Here is an 18,294-nt window from a genome sequence, read left to right on the forward strand (position 1 = left end):
TGTATAACTTCATGCACGTTGGCAAGGACAACTTAATCAGGACAGAAAATAAAAAGCTCATTGTTTCAACTTCACTGCAGACTTCTTTTTCTATATTCAAACAGCATTTATATCTACTCTTTGACCATCTCTGTTATTCTACATGATTTTGCTTGACAACCCTTAACTCATCCTTCTCCCTGTCATAGAGAGAAACACAACACACCACTGTATTCCTCTGCTCCTTTGACAGAAGTCTGGTAATGAAATTATAGGTAACCTCTATATGGGTTGTTTTCTGGGTAGTGAAAACCATACTATTTCCACTGAATCAACAAATTACCTGTTGGAAATGAAATGTTTTCAGAATTCAGACCTTAAAAATATTGCCACTTTGCTGAGTTCTACTGAGCAAATTTTGTGTTCTTGAAGGTAACTGTTCTGAGAAGAAATTGGTAACACCAAATTAAGCATTTCTTCAACATATTTAATATACAAAACACACAAATCCTATTTCCTCATGAAGAGATAGAAGTAAAATATGCAAATACTTTCTCAAACACATTCTTCATCACATTTTCTACTTCTCCCAATGCTGCCAAATATATTGGATATGTCTGTCTTTCAAATGTCTCACACAAAGATAAAATGCTTAGCAAACAGCTTTCTAACAGCTTTCTTTTTGTGCTTCAGGCCTTGATCTTGATACTTAGTAAACTGTTATAACTCAGAACTCTCCATCTGGGGTACCTAGCCTTTATAAATTTATCTAAAGACTCTCACTTTTATTTAGCAGCTTTTTTTTTTTTTTTTTTTCCTTCAAAATAAAGAGCTTTAGAAGATTGAATAGCAGGAAAAAGAGATCCTTTACACAGTTTCTGTAATGAGAAGTTCTGAGACTGAGTACTGCAACATGAAACAGACAATGCTGTGATGTTTTTATTAATGCCATACCTCAGTGCTTGATTCACATCACATAGCATTCAGTGCAATACAGTCTCATGTACCATAAAGTATCCACAAATTCTAAAGTATTCTGATCTCACAATACATGAAATATCAATATTCATTGCACTTTATAGGTATTCAAATCAGTAACATACAATAATATTTCAAAAGAATCCTAAATTCATGATTGGTTTGATTTTCAGGGATTACTTTAGTAGCTATAAAACATTATTAGTAACATTATATATTAGTAGCAATAAACATTACCCTCCCTCACATGGAGGTAATCAAAAATCCCATGATGGACCAAATGCATCACCCACAGACTAGACTATATGCTCAGTTTTGGCAGCAGTAATGTAATTTGTTTATAAATCCATCCATCTTCTTTTTTTCTTCTGGAGTCAAGCTATGTCTAAAGAACATATTAAAAATCCAACAGGAACACTCAGAGACACTGCTACAGTTATGGCCATAGTATCATTAATTTTTCAACTTAGCATCACTGGCTAAGGCATGACGGCATGAGAACTGAATAAGAAACAGGAGTATATTTCAGTGATGGAGGATGGCAGTGAGAATAAGAATTCCAGCCAACTTTGCCACTTTGGATTCTCAAGTTCTATTACGTCCTGCCTGGTTTATTTCCTGAAGTTTATAAATAATAGTAAAAGATGAAAAAGGCAATTTATTATATGCAGAATGTGTCATTGGTTCATCAGTGTTAATCTTGGTTATGCTTGCTTTGTCTCTGATGTTTTTTTTTCTTTAGTAATATCTTTTCAGTGCCTATCAGAACGTTGGTTTTGATTTAAAATTGTGTGTTGCACAGACATGGAAATTTGTTATCTGAGATATTCTGCATTTTCCCTTAAAACTAACCTCATGAACAAACTACAGTTAGCAGTCTGTACATGTAGATGTATAAGATAACATCAGCTAAGTTCACATAATCAAAATTCACTCTAATTGTCGATAACATGGGCCAGTAGACTTACTTTAATCATGTACTCTATGTGCAAAATTTTCTGGAAGTCCGACCTACAAGCAGATTCGTATCTCTATTGATTTTATGAAGTGTGTGCACATCTTTGAGTTTTTTTTTTTTGTTTGTTTGTTTGTTTCTTTTTCTTTTCTCAAAAACTTACTTATCATAGGGTTGTGAGGCACTGGAATGGGCTGCCCAGGATGGTGGTGGAGTCACCGTCCCTGGAGGTCTTTAAAAGACGTTTACATGTTAAACTTAACAATATGGTTTAGTGGAGGACTTGTTAGTGGTAGGTCAGAGGTTGGACTCGATGATCTTGAGGTCTCTTCCAACCTAGACAATTCTATGATTATGTGATACTTTAGCCCTGGTTTTCAGTAATGAAGGGTAGAAATAAATTTTTAAACAATGTAATACTTTCAAACAGCCTTCGTTCTACACGTCTTTATAGACATTTGAAAGGTTACTGGATTTTAATAATTGAATTTTAGAGAGATTGATTTTATATCAGAATGTAACTTGCAATATTTAGAACCAGTTCCATTTATCTTCTGATTTAATAAGTACTATGCAGCTGTGTTATGTAGGACAAAAACAGTTTCAAGTGCTTCATGAAATCTAATAAAAATTGAGCTGTGTTAAAGGAAAAGTAGATCTTACAAATGTGTCATTTAGCTAACCTTAAGCCTCTCAACATCTCACACTCTGAAATGCTTTTTTTCTAAGAAAGCGAGAACATAATACCAGCAGGACTTGCATCCACAAGACATAACCCTTAAAATTAGGCTAGTACGAAAAAGAAAGTAGACTGTTCATGAGAGTGCTTGGTGATATAAGGCAGACAGTGAGGATCACAAAGACTGTAAAACTGTCATCCATTTAATCAATATGGAAGCCAATTCAAGGACTTCTAATTCAGAGTCAAATGCTAATAGATTTTAGAAAGCAAACGTACATGTATACATAAGTAGTAAGTACACAATCAAACCTTTCTGTAGGCTGGATAAATCAGCACAAACTTGTAGTGAGGTCTCATTATCTGATTGGGATTGGGAAGGTTCATGATCTGTAAGGTTTTGATCTTTCTCGTTGTTCTTGAAGGATCTCAGAGTGAGTTGGGTGAAACCTGCAGCAAGACATATGTTGGCAACAATGCAGATGTCAGCAATAAGGCAGTGTCAAGAGTACTGTGAACTTGCTACCCTGGACAACATGTACCTATTTCACTGTGGTCCTTTCTAAACGAGAGCTTTCCTTTGTGTCTACTTCATTAATGTGAGAATGGCGACTGGGACATAAAATTAAGAGTAAGGGAATGAGACATATTGTGATAATAAATCACGTATTTGAAGATCAGTGTCATAATATATTAATAGAAATGAGAGTGACTGTATTTAACTGGCAAATACAGGACTCATAATATTTTCAGAAACTATCAAACAGCACCATGGACAGTAACAAGCATCTGAAATGCACTAGGCTGCAGAGAACCAAGATTCAAATTTTGTCATGTTTCATCAGTTCGTGCTCTTGAAAGAGGACTGGATGACTCAGGATATACTGTGGATTTAATGTCTATTATGGTCTCTATATACTAGTGTTTCAAGACCTTTGTGGAACACTTGATTTGCACCACAGAAGTATGTTAAACTTATGGTTGGTTTGGGTTCACCCAAAGTACTTACATACTTTAAGTACTTTAAAGTACTTAAGTATTTAAAAATATTTACTTTTAAGTAAGATTAAGTACTTAATTACATTTAATTATATATTTATTTCCTTCTCATACTAACTCCTAAAGTTCTTAAATCTATTTAGTTATCTTCAGCTCCTGCTCCACAGTGAATCTCAAATTTCACTAGGACAAGTCACACGAAGAAGCAAATAAAATGCTTCTACATGAGAATTACTTTAACTTAGACAAACTCAGACTTTTCTAGCTGTTTTCAGTTAGATAAAAACATTCACTTAAAATACAATCCTTTCAGAACTTGACCAATAACTCAATGGCAAAACAAGGCCTTGAATGTGTTTTTAATGAAAATTAAGGAGATGCATGAAAATTGTTTAAAAGGTAGAAATAGAATAGTTTTGTGTGGAATGCTTAAAATATCATCAAGACATTCCAGTCACATATATGAACTGCCATCATATTTGGTCTAGTTTGTTTGTTTTGGGTGGAATTGCAAAGGCACCTCTGCAATGCACTTACTCCAATATTTGTTCAGACTATTAGAATGTCTGCAAACAAATAATTGCAAAGCTGTTAATTTAGAATCTCCTGTTATAAAAAGAAGCTACTTGAGTTTTATTATATCAGTTCATCACAAGCCATCACAAGTTCATCACAAGAAAAATGCTCAAGGTGCTGCCAATCTCACCCATAAAGAATGTCCAGAAAAGACTAAAATCACTGTTTATAAATTGAGTTCACAATAAGGATAAAACTCATTACAGTAAGAATTATATTCTCACATTCATCAGTTTAGGAATAAAAGCAGCTCTGACATACATAATATTGCCTTCTCCAAAATACTTTTGATTTTAAAATCACTCTGTCATCCCACAAAGTCAGCAAGTGTTTTCTGTAATTCTTTTTAATCTTACATTTCAGGACACGGAGTAAGTCACTGAAGTGTTTCCCCTACCTTATTTTGCAAGTATACTGCTGTTTACTGAGAGATTAAAAACAAATGGAACATCAAGCTGAGCAATCAAGAGTTGATTTCATATTCAAGAAGCTAGCTTGAAAACAAAAAGCTCTGAAACAAACATCTATGATTTTCCTGTAGTTTGAGTTACAGAGCCCTTGGAATGCACATCAATATACTACATCTTTAGTTTTGCATATTTTATTTTAAAAGTTGAGGGCTGTAATATTTGATTACCTATAGAGTCACAGACTATTACTTCACATCTACAGAATCGATACTTGCCATAGCTGTCTGTTGAATTGTTACAATTTTCTTTTCAAAATAAAAGCTGTAGACTTACCTGAAGGACATAACCATGATCTTGTATATATTCATGTAAATCGGGATTAAACAAACAGAGGCCAATACAATTTTACTGGTTATAACAGTAAACCAGCGAACAGTAAGAGTGAACACTGCATGAGGCTGGGTTTAGTTTCTCCCAGAGCAAAAAGGGAATCCTTAAAGCCTATGTATTTATGGTAACATCAAGCTTTCATGAAAGAAAAACTTTTTCATTTGTATTTGAAAGACTTGGCTCTGAAGCTTAGTTTCAAAGCTTAGTTTTCCTTAGATTTTTTTTCACACGCTCAATGTATATATCTTATAACCTTTTGATTGCACAGACCCAATGAATGTTTGCCCTATAAACTAATTAATTCTCTAAGATGCTTGGGGTAGGAGGGGCGTTTTTCTGTTTAAAAGAGGATCAACACTCATATGTAAAGAAAAATTGTTGAATTTATCTATTTATTTTTACTGCAACACACTAAATCCTTAACACATGTGACACAATGAAAGCAGGAGACATTATTTCTGAAAATAGACCTCTGTGAATCTACTCTAAACCCACATGCTGAAGTACCTCCAGGCCTTGTCTGGAAACTACAATTTTGTATTGTTCTATTAGTAACCAGATATACAAGTTACAAACTTGTGGTATTTTATATTTTATTTTCTACCCATGTATAAAATGGATTAATATCTAAATTTTATATCCATTTATTTCATATGGATATTTAATATCCATAACCCTTTTTCCATGTTATCCATGCACTCTCTTACTCAGCGTCTCTACTTCTAACACACTGATACCTGAATTTTCAGGGAAACTCTCCAGAAATAAGTGTTTGCACTTCTGAGCAGGGAGTACTTAGGAGATAAATTGGTCACATTCTTCAGCTGCATCAGAATTCTTGCACAGCTTGTGAATGAAGTCTTGAAAAACAAAACAAAACAACAACAAAAAAAAAACCTCTAAAACAGAATCAAATATAACAAATGAAATATCCTCAGGAAACATATGAGGCAGTGTTGTTTTTGTTTGTTGGTTGTTTTTTTTTGTTTGTTTGTTTAATTTGGTAGGGGCACTGTGTCTCCTTATTTTTCATTAAAGATCTTTTCATAGAAGATTGCATTTTTTTCTTTTCTTTGTGGAGAAAGGCAGTGAGTCATGCCCTGAAATGCAAGGGTTCTTACATTGTAAGGTGAGTGGAGAATAATGAAATGCATTTGAAAGCTTTTCACATAGCTCTTCATGATTCACAGCACCCAAACACATAGAATGACATCAGGTTATAATGTGCAGTGCTTTGCTCTTGGACTCTGTCTTCATTTGAAAAAATAAGCAAATAAATAAATGTGAGCTTTATGTTACTCTCCCAAAATCACACACACAATACAAACTGGGCTCTCAGATAGCTTATTTATTAATTTGTTTGCTTTGAAATAAATACGTTTTTTTCCCCAAATCTATTGTATAACCAATTTTCAGTGCTTATCTCTCTAACTTATTAAGTTATATTAAATAGTGTTCCTGGGGATAAATTAATGCTTGAAAGTCTTGAAATAATTCTTTACTAGATGGAGGACAACAAGACTCTTAACTAGTAAGTATCATACTTCAGTTACTCATTGACTCTAAAAGGCAGCAATTCCAAAACAGCAAAACCCATACCTGTTCACAAATACGATTTTAGTACAGTTTTGTCAAAAACTACTACCCTGTCAGATGAAAATGCCACAAAAAAAAAAAAATAAAAAAAAAATAAAAAATTCATTTCAACTTTTAATATCTGAGCAGGTTACATTTTTTGTAAGCTTCACAATAAAACATGAACAAATTATTATTGTATGTATATATATACACACATATAAATCTGAGGTCATCAATTACTTTGATGACCTTTTCAATGTATTCTTGTTTTATCTTTTAATATAGAACAATCCCTCTTAATGTTTCCATATGCAACAGGAAAGATATGACATTGCATGGAATCATAGCATGGCTTGGGTTGGAAGGGACCTTGAAGATCCTACAACTCCAACCTCATTTTAACAAGCTAAATGCACTGTGTTTAGAGTAACAGGGTTCAGATCCAGATGAATCATTAAAAAGTTCCAAAGAACAAAAAGAGAATAAGTAGGAGAGAATTTATATATAACATATATATAATTATATAAATTAAGCTCCTAATAATCCATGCTATTCTTAAATTTTATGACTGCATGAATCATTTTTTTGAGAAACAGCAAGGGAAAAATGCACTTTGCTTTTGTGAAATAACACTATGGCAACTGAAAAGAGAAGCATTTGTATTCAATTCTACTAAATTTACCATTGAGAAATACAAGAGTTATTTTGCCACCCCTCCAGTTTCACTGAAATTACCTTAATCTCAGCATTGCTTAAGCATTGCCACAGCAGAGTTTTAAATTAATTTGTTCTCCCCGTGCAGCACACACTTAATTTAGATAGGTTAATTTTTGTACTCAAAAAAATCACTACTTTGGACATAAAAGCAGTAGTAGTATTTCTATACTTAGTGTCTTGGAACAGCAGCAATACAATTCTTATGTGATTTCTGTATATACTGCTATTTTGAGATTCAAAAAGTCGCAGTACTACATATATATATATACATACATTTGTGTGTGTGTGTGTGACAGCTTTGTTCACAGCATTATATTTTGCCACAGAAATTTAGGACATGAGCCAAAATGGAAGCAGTATAAAGGTTCCTATTGACGTCAGTGGGCTTTGGATCAGGCCCCAGATGGCTAAGGACTAGGACTGTTAACTTACAATTAACATGCATCTATTCTGACCCTTAAATAGTTCAGGCAGGAAATTCCTCCTTCGCGTTTTATAATTGTTTTTAGTGTCTTTTCTGGTATTTTGATCAAATTCTAGAAAAGTAATGCAGATTTTCCTGGGTAAGCTCAAGCCTCTGTACAAACTCTTATTTGCTGATCTATAATGTAATAATGGAAACATAACATTCAACAATGCAGTATCAGTAGATGGAAAAGTAATTTACCTTCACATTTCGAGACTGTTACTTATCAGTGTCTGAAGGCTCCCATTTAAACTAAGTAAGGTGGGTAAAAAGAAAGCAGGAATCTAAATCTAATCACTGAATTGCAATGATAACACCAATGTATGGTTCACAAAGGAGCTGTTACTAATGTTTACATGTGTTTACTTGTTTAATGTTGTATTTTCAGGGGTTGAAAAAGGTTATTAATGTAGTGTGTGACGAAGGATCCCCAGCTAATTTTATAATGAACAAGTGCAACAGAACTACTAAAGTAGACAATGACAAAAGTTATCCTATTTAGGTACTTCCTTCATAGTCCAATCCTACTGTTTCCCACTAAATAATGTTTTAGATCTCTACTTCATAATTTGTGCTTCCATTTCTTTATTTACTTCTGTTATACTGGGTCACATGCTTGATTTTGTTTAAAAAAATGCAGTTTTTCTTTTCAGTTAAATTATTTATTGGTGTGGGACATGAGCTGTTTTAATGGATCACAACTCATAAGCAACTAGTAATCGTAGCAGGTACACATCACATTATTGTAAAGTAACTGATTTGTAATTAATGTCATTCTAATAAAGGATTATTTCGTAGGCTTTGTTTCATTGAGATTTTCTAAAGTTACTGAGAGGCTCCTATTCTAGTAGTTCATGCACTTATGAAATTTAAAAAAGCATCACATAAATATCAGAGAGAGTAGGAAGGTTGATGTGATAGAATCAATTATTCAGGAGTTTACGAAGCAAAATTGAGTAACAGCAGAAATAATTAATACATTCCAGTATCATGCAACATTATATATTATGACATTGAATTCAGCTACTATGTCTTTGACAACATAATGCAGGGATATACAACCACTCTGATCTCTTGGTCTGTGGATGACTAACCTAACTAACTTCTAACTCTAAAAGCAATTTTGGATAGACCTGACTGAAGACTGTTAGAATTCATAAATTTTCAAAGTACAAAGTTTATAATAATAAACGTTTTTGCTATTGGATTATTTTTAGATGCCCTAAGAATATATATATATTACTGGAGATGAGACAGATTTCAGGATTTATTAATTGTTCTAATTTTCAGAGTACAAGCTGTTTAACAGACTTAAAATTCCCTTAAAAAGTGGCTAAGGCTATTCATGAAGCTACTTCAATCCCTTTCACTCTAATTTCAGAAAGTTTGATAGCATAGTTGCCTTCTGCAGCTACTTTTAACAGGTGAAATCATAATAAAAGCCTTGGATGTTTAAGCTGATCTTAACCCAGTTATGAAGGTCAGCTAACAGCTCGGCAAATCAACGGACATGTGAAAGAAATGAAGAAAACAATTGTGATGGATATTGACTAATCTGCCTATAGCTTTTTAGTATGGTGTCTCATTTTCACAGAATCACAGAACTGTAGGGGTTGGAAGGGGCCTCAAAAGATCATCGGGTCCAACCCCTCTGCCAAAGCAGGTTCCCTACAGCAGGTTGCACAGGTGGGTGTCCAGATAGGTCTTGAATACCTCCAGAGAAGGAGACTCTGCAACCTCCCTAGGTGGCCTATTCCAGTGCTCCGTCACCCTCACCGTGAAGAAGTTTTTTTGCATATTGGTGTAGAACTTCCTGTGCTCCATTTTGTGGCCATTGCCCCTTGTCCTGTTCCCACAAACCACTGAGAAGAGGTTGGCAATATCCCTTTGTCTCCCACGTTTCAGGCATTTATAAACATTGCTAAGATCCTCTCTCAGTCTTCTTAAGGCTGAACAGACCCAGGTCTCTCAGCCTTTCCTCATAGGGGAGATGCCCCAAGCCCTGTATCATGTTTGTGGCCCTCTACTGGGCTCTTTCCAGGGGAACTTTTTTTTTTTTTTTTAATACCTGGGAGCTCAGAACTGGATACAGTACTCCAGGTGAGGCCTGACCAGGGCAGAGTAGAGGGGGAGGATCACCTCCCTTGACCTGTTGTACCTGTTGTCCACCTGTTTCTTTTCTTGAAGAAGCAAAGAAACAATGTCTACTAGCAGAAATGATTTTTTTTTCTTTCCCTGGTTAAAAATGATTAGAATAAATACTATACTTTAAAAATACACTATTATACATACTATAATATGGAAAACACCAATTTGGTGTTGACTTAGAAAAAAGCTGAAGGAGATTAGGCACTAGAATGCATAGCTTTTCCTTAGACAACAAAAAAAACTTATATGACGCATGATATTTTGATGCTTATTGAAAGAGTGACTGTAGTCACTCAGAAAACACAGATGTGTTTTCAGTGGTGCATTTTTGTCTCTGTAATAAAATAGAAGAAAGTCCTGAGAAGCAATGAACCTTGTACACTTTGTAATTATAGCTTTTTTTCCCCCTCCTCATAGGGTGGTAAAACCTACTTATACCATCACATCTTCAACCACTTCAGAAGTATCAGGTTGCTCCCTGCTAAGGTTTAATCTTCATCACTTCAACTGGATTTGTTGCCATGATCTTGATCTTATGATATCATGGAAACTTGGACTCATCTCAAACAAGAAAAAAAAAAACAAATAACACTTAGGAAAGTTGAAATCAATTTACTGAAGGAATCATAAACTGAACCAAATTATCTTGTCCTTCTGTTTATTTCATACAAAGGTTGATTTGACTAAAGTAACTCAAGGCCACACTTCTGAAAAAAGTGTCCAGAGTTTAATGCAGTCTAGCTTCACACCTTCAGCTAATTTCTCCTAGTCTCCTAAGGGTCTCTATATGGAAAAAATATCCCAGAGGCACACCAATCTTTGAGTGTTACAGTGTCTCTGACTATAATACAGAATTAGGTACATACCTAACTTCTGGTCTCTGGAATTTCTTTCATCCAGCACTTTTTCTCCTAGATACTCCAGATAAGATTATTTTTTTTTTCTGTTTAAAGAAAAACCTTCAAAAAGCCTTAAGAATTTATTCTACTATCAGAAAGCATTAAACTTAACCCATTTCATTTCAGAAACAGATGCAGCTTGTCTTTGGATTGCTACTTAAAATACTAATATTAATATAATATTATCAGGCTTCCCAGTTTCAGCATACCTTTAAATGGAATATGGTCACAAATTACTGCATTCTCCATCATGGATTTGTATCCCTAGAGCATTCAGGGCTTGAAACAGTTAAATTGTTCATCCTACTTGTAAAAGGCTTACTCATAAGTTGACTATTGTTCTATAAACATTACTAGAACTTGTACCTGATACTGAAGTCAGGTCTCTATTTACTTGAACGTTCTTATGCTCTTACAATTTCTCAGTTACGGTGTTTATAACATGCAACTCCCTCGGAAATAAAATTGACAGAACTGTTTTTAGTGCTGTTGCAGTAGTATAAATCCCCACCTTAAATCTCCTCCCCAACTATCCTCATCCTAGATCCTTAGTTGGATTTCTTTAGATGTTTCTTCAATGTTATAACTGATGTTATCTTCTACTTCTGACTACTTCTAATCCAAACTCATGTTTCTTAACAAAAAAACAGTAGCTCTTCTGAGCCTACAGGCCATTTATTGAACAGGACATTTACTGAGCAGGAAAGAAAAAAATTCTGTTACCACTGTGCCAATGGCACAACTTCATTTATCCTTCCTCTGCATGTTCCTCTGTTCATTTACCCTTTAGCTTACAGGACTTAAGGAAACAGTAGGTAATTATCCTCAAAATCTCTTGTTTCTAATCATCTTTTATTTCATATCAAAATATTTATTTTGAACCATGTCTTAATCATTTTTATACAGTATAACTCCCTTACTGAAGTTGTGATATCTGTGGACTTCCCAGGTCAGGACAAAAATCACGTATACAATGTATACGATCTCCCTGAGTTGTAGTATACACTGCCTTCTACAGAACATTGCCTGATGTCCAGAGAGCTGACCAAGGCATGGTCTGCAATACAGTAGGGGGAACTAGGTGCTCTTTGGTCCACTCCCTTCTTCAGATTTCTCAGATAGGAAGAAAAAAAAAAAAAGATGTAGAACAGATAGCTGCAGCAGAAGATGGAAGGAATTACCACACTGTGCAAACGGTCTCTTCTCACACTTCCATCCCCACTTTATCTGATCACCATAGAGACCTGAAAACCAGCCTAACATCTGTCATAAGCTCAACAGCTCATAGACAGGGATTTCTTCCTAGCATGTCTGTAAACTACTGTACCTGCTATATGCAGCTCTGACCAGGAGTACTACTCTCAGCAGTATATTATTACACTTCTTGTGCAATATATTACCTCGTGCTTACCACTTTAAGCAGCTCTAAAATCTTTATTTTTGTGCTATCACTCTGGCTTTATAGGAGTATAAATGCCTGCATGAGAGAAAAGGATACGTCCCTTGTTTCTAACAAGCAATGACTTGAAACATGCATTACTACCTTGACAGTATTGCTTCATTAGGTACTTATTTCTTGTGTTATACGCAGGCAAATGTAATTATTTGTGCGAATCCTGTGTCTTCTGGTTCCTTCTCCCCAATCTGAAAGCCATCATACCACCAGTGATTTTCACTGTTTAATTCACCTTGATTTTTTTCCTGACTCATTTCCCTAGTGCATTATCATCATGCTGTCACTGGTCATGCTTTAATTAGCTGAAAATTGAAGAAATAATCAGAGAAAGAATATTTAGAGACACTTTCTTTCTATATTTAGTCTGACATTTACAGAATCACAGAATCATCTAGGTTGGAAGAGACCTCCAAGATCACCAAGTCTAACCTCTGACCTAACACTAACAAATCCTCCAATAAACCATATTACTATCTAGATCACACATCTGGATGTCTTTTGAATACCTCCAGGGATTGTGATTCCACCACTTCCCTGGGCAGCCCATTCCAATGCCTAACAACCCTTTCAGTGAAGTTCTTCCTAATATTCAGCCTAAACCTCCCCTGGCACAACTTTAGCCCATTCCCCCTCATTCTATCACCAGGCACATGCAAAAATAGTCACCCTCGAGTCTCCTCTTCTCCAGGCTAAACCCTACATTATATACAAAACCCTATATTATATACAAAAATATTTCTTAGCATTGCCTTTAATTCTCAATTTTTGAAGTAAAACATAATTCATGATCATGAATTACACAACTGCTGCTAATATACACACTGAAAAAGTATTTATTCTGCACAGAATCCAGCTATCACATTGAATATGCATATGCATTAGCTTCAGATATTTGAATAATATTCTAAAAGCCTAGGAGTACTTATTTAAATAAGTTCTCAACCAGAAGAATGTGAAAACAAAAACACCCAACAATAATAAAAATAGACTATTTAGCATTGAAATTAAGCAGATGTGTTTTCAAAAAGAGGAATTTCTAAAAAAAAAGTCAAGCTCTTGAGAAAAATTGCCTAGTGTCTTTCCAAGAAGATTGACTGGAAATATTCTTAAAAAGCAGAACATGTCAAACCCAAAGGCTGAAATTAGTTGTTATAATGGAAGTACAGTATCATCTAAAAAGAAGCAATTATGTTTAAGAATTTACTCAGGTTGATCACTTGAGATCATTAGCTAAAGGTTGATTTTTTCTAAGTCTTTTAAGTCAGTAGAAGTCTGGAGCATGTCAGAAATTCCTGGTTGAAACAAAGTCTTGTTTGATTTCACTTTGTGTTTCATGATGAAGAAATCATCTAACCATAGCTCTCCTTAAAACTTTCCTGTATTTTTTTATTGGATTTCTTACCAGCTTTTATTGATTAACTATTAGTTAATTTCTAAACACAATTTTTAAAATCTAAAAGCCAAGATGTGCAGTTTCTTCTTTCAGATTAAGAACAAAATGAATTCTTATCTAGATTGTCATAACCCCCTTGTTCTCCAGTACCATTCTAACATCCCTCATCCTGTTGCTCTTCCTGAAGTATCATCATAAAATGAATATACCTTTTAATTCCTGTGGTGACACATGAAGATGCAGTTAAGAAAATGTCATTGTTTACTTTGCTACTGTCGATTCAACTTAAGCTATGTTGATCTGACTAGTTTACTAAAATGATGAAACTGTTACCAAGTCACTTTATGGAGTAGATACTCAAGAAGAGACTTCTTTGTCCTCCAGAATTGTGTGTTACTCTGAGAACATATCTACCTGTCCAAAGCAGTTTGAAGCAAGACAGACACAAGAAGGAATAAAAGCCAACATTTCTTTCTCCTTTAACCTTTTTCCTTGCCTATATATTTGTTTGTATATATTTCAAACATCTCTTAGAGAACAGGATGTGGTTTGTGTTCAAGAGCAGAGATCTTACTGACTACAATTTCTTCCATGACAATAGGATACGACTCACTGTGATATTACCTATGATCTTGCTACATTTTTCTTCCGCCTCCCCTGAGATAACCATTAGAACATTAAATTGTTTCTGTAACTGTCCGGGAAATAAAACACATCAATTAAAGCTTGTAAATAATAAAAAAGCAACCCCCTGAATGTTGAGACTTCTGATTTTATTTTGTTAAGCATCAGCAAACCTGAATGAAGTTATTTCATTTATCCCTATAGTAAAGGAACAGGATAGTCAAGAATTCCACAAGATCCTATTTAGGAAAAAAAGCTAGACAGAAGCATGCTACACCTTAGGAATTTCTTCCATCCCTTCTTACCACCCATTCCAAAGCCACCATCTGGTCTGGATGCTATTGTGACACTGCTGTATAAGGAGTACAGTGTAAATGGATAGGTGGAAAGCCACCATGGAGTTCTACTGACAATAAAAAAGCTAAAAAATTTTTGCACTCCAAGAAACCAAATGATGTTTTTTATGGAGTAGTTTAAAGCTAGTCCATTTTCCCCTTTTTCCTCACTCAGTATTGCTGAAGTGACATATGGTTTCCTCCTGAACATTCATAGCCCATAGCTGGGGGATTTACAAGGATGTATTCTGCCTATGTGTTTGTGCAGGCTTGCCTACTCCCATCTGGGCTTCAGAGGATAACTGCTCACTTCCTACAAATATTTTAAAGTCAGAAGAATAACAAAAAAATTAAAAACAAGCAAACAAACAAGAACAACCAACTGAAAAATAATAGGAAATCAAAGACTACAAATAAATTATTTCATTCGAAGAGAAAGCTTTCTCTCTTTCTCTCTCTCAAGAAATTATTAATGCCATGACACACCTATACATCACCAGTAGAGAAAGAAAGGATAAAGTACAGCAATACATGAGCAAGTCATGCATTTGAGAATAAATTTTACTTCTGGGTAGCAACTATCCATTTTTATTCACTCCCCCCTCTTCCCCTCGAAGTCTTAATTACGTAAGTTTTTAGGACAGGTACCTTATATGGACTTGCAATATGGATTTTTCACCATATTTGCTGCAATATTTTCACTAGCATTTTATCCATTATGTTCTTCTCCCTTCTGCCAAGTAGTTCCCAGTTTTAAGCATTTTTCCCCCCTCATCTTTAACCTTAAAGTATTATCTGGCCAGACTGACCTTTGCATTATGCCTATGTAGTACAGTAACACTTCCAATTATAGTGTATGCATTTTAGAAATGGAGTAAGTCCAACATTTAATATGCAACAGCTATTCTGTTTTGAGCTCCTATGTTGCTACTGTAATCTACTGCAAATTCATGTTAATTCACTGTCTGTCTCTTAAGAAATAGAATTATCTATGTTGTAAACTTAAAATCTTCAGTTTTCTTTTATCTGTTTCATATAATCCATTTACTTGAAGGGTTACACATCTGAAATGAAATAGACTGGACAGAACTTCTGTGAAATGTTACAGCAAACATGAGACTTTAGCAGGTGGTGGTACAATAGGTTGGATTTAGTTACAATTATGATCTGATTAGAAACATCAAGCCATAAAAAAAAAAAAAAAAAAAAAAAAAAAAAAAAAAAAACACTGCTAAAATGCAAAAAAAAAAAATACAGTTAGTCTTTTCATAGGCTTTACACAGTGCAAATGCATGCTAGCATGCACCACAACAGTTGGGAATATTTTTCTTCTATGACACTGAAGTTTTTTAATCATAACAACTTCCCTAATAATCATTCAACTAGACAGATTTTGTGCAAACTACCTGCTGTTCCAATAAATAAAAAGATTTACCATCTAATTTTATTTTTTCTCCTATTATTCAGCTAGTCTTACCTAAGTAACTTTGGAAATATGCTAAGAAGTATTTTTTATTGAATAAAATATCATTTAAAGATTATCTAATACAAACTCCTGTTCCATGGCAGAATTATTCATACCTAATTCAGTCCAGATTGGTTTAAATCAGACAAATATATCAGTGGAAGTTTAAGAACTATAAATTCAAGCACTGTGTTTCTGTTTACCTCAACATCAAATACAACAGTCAAGACAGTGAAGAAATGCTTAAGTCTGCCTTATTGTAGTACTGGGCTACACAGTTTCTCCCTCATCTCTCCTCTCCATAATGGAAGGAAACTCAATTTCTTCAATGTGATGACCAAAAAGGGACAAAATAATTCAGCCACTATTAATTCATTAGTACCAAGTAGAATAGAAACACTATAATAAATGTACTACAAATATCATTCATTCATTTAATTCTTAACATGTTTGTTTTGATAAAAAATGACCTTGTTTGTTCATATTCAGTTTGTAACCTACAGTAACTTAGATCCTTTTCTCAGGAAATAGTACTACTTTGTAGCAAATCCTCAACCTGTATTTCTGCACTTGATGACTTCTACTAAGGCCAGAATATTTTTCCAGATGTTTATTATTGTAGTTCACAATGTCATAGAAAATTGAAGAAATATTAAAACAAACCAAAAACTTCAACCTGATCTTTCAATAGAACAGTAGCTATTCTTGCAACTGCTGGACAGTTTAATGAACTTACTGTATTATAATAGTCCTTGATGAAATAAAAAAAGATACTACCATAACCAGAGCAGAACAATGAAATCCTTTAGGTGAGACAGTTAACAGTTAATTATTACTCTTTGCAGAGTTACCCCATCAGTTTTGTATCCACCTTAAAGCACTTCTCTGGAGAAACACTGGCTTCCCTAACTTACCTGGAAAGCTCGCAGACAAAAAGAAGGGTTAAGGAAGAAGCAGGATTGCATAATAATATAAGATGGTATAAAATTCATATGTTTAACTTCATTATCAGAAGTACCTCCTTGATTGTGATATAAAAATGTTTAGTTTGGAGCACCATAGTTCACAGCACTAGCTGGCAAAGACACTAGTTGGCAAAAAAATTTAAAACAAGTCTGACTTGCTTTTCATCTTTATACTGATTTGAAAGAGGTAGATGCACATCCTGCTTAACAGCAAGATATCAGTAATAGGCTCCAGAACAGCATAAAAGAACAAGTAAGACAGCATAGTACAGAAAAAAATGCTCCAATTTACAGCTAGGTTACCAGATTTTTATACTGCAATTTGTTGTATGTCTCAGACCAAATAAGAAGTAGAATGAGACTATTAGATTCCTTAAAAAGCAGAAACTACATCTCATTTCCCAAAACTTTTTTTTTTTTTTAATATACACAGAAATAAACCAGGTGATATTAAGCTTACAAGTGGAGAAAAAATAAAAGTTGTCAGAGTAAGCGCATGAGGCAACTTTGGAAAAAGATCAGATTATTTCTATCCTTTTTCTTGATACTGAAGACAGGTTAGGTGTCTGCCCCAGTGCACTGCTGTTAGATAACTGAGATTACTCAAACTAAAGTAGATATTCACAACACAGTGTGAATGGGAGACACCATGGTTTCTCCAAAACACAGTAGTAACAGAAAAATTCTTCTCACCTTCCTCAGTTCCTTTGCCTTTGAAACTTCAAAAGAAATACTGTGGCCTTGTTATATATCAAAAGGATAAGGTTCTTTGTCAGGTACTCTTTTCCCAATTATTTTTTAATTATACCTGTAATTATGAGATTGTATGCAGAATACAATATTATTAGAATATTCATAAGCTCTTAAAGTTCACAAATGCAGAAAAATGATTACAAGAATACTGTGTTCAGTTTTCAGCTCCTCACTACAAAAAGGATATGGATGTGCTGGAGCATGTCCAAAGAAGGGCAATGAAGTTGGTAAAGGGTCTAAAGAAACATCCTTAGAAGGAGTGATTATTTTTATTTATTTACTTATTTTTAGAGAAGAGGTAGCTCAGGGAAGACCTTATTGCTGTCTACAACTACCTCAAAGGAGGTTGAAGCACGGTGGGAGGGGGGGGGGGGGCTCAGTTTCTTGTCACTTCTTGCTTTGGAGAAGATAAAATGGCTTCAAGTTTCAGAGAGGTTTCGGTTGGATATTAGGAAAATTTTCTTCACTGATAGGGTTGTGAGACACTGGAACAGGGTGCCCAGGTAAGCAGTTGAGTCACCATCCCTGG

At 34.5% G+C, this 18,294-nt stretch overlaps 1 protein-coding gene across 1 annotated transcript in view; it reads right to left on the reverse strand.

Annotated features, from left to right (window-relative positions):
* Window positions 1-3,005: 3,005 nt before the first annotated feature.
* AGMO (alkylglycerol monooxygenase) overlaps window positions 3,006-18,294 on the reverse strand; it is a 250,511-nt gene continuing 235,222 nt past the window's right edge. The window contains exon 13 of the mRNA XM_068674088.1: window positions 3,006-3,041. Within this exon, the coding sequence (XP_068530189.1) occupies window positions 3,021-3,041 (21 nt within the window). The 3' untranslated portion in view covers window positions 3,006-3,020. The remainder of the gene's footprint in view (window positions 3,042-18,294) is intronic.

This window comes from Anas acuta, chromosome 2 (assembly GCF_963932015.1).
Source record: "Anas acuta chromosome 2, bAnaAcu1.1, whole genome shotgun sequence".
NCBI lineage: Eukaryota > Metazoa > Chordata > Aves > Anseriformes > Anatidae > Anas > Anas acuta.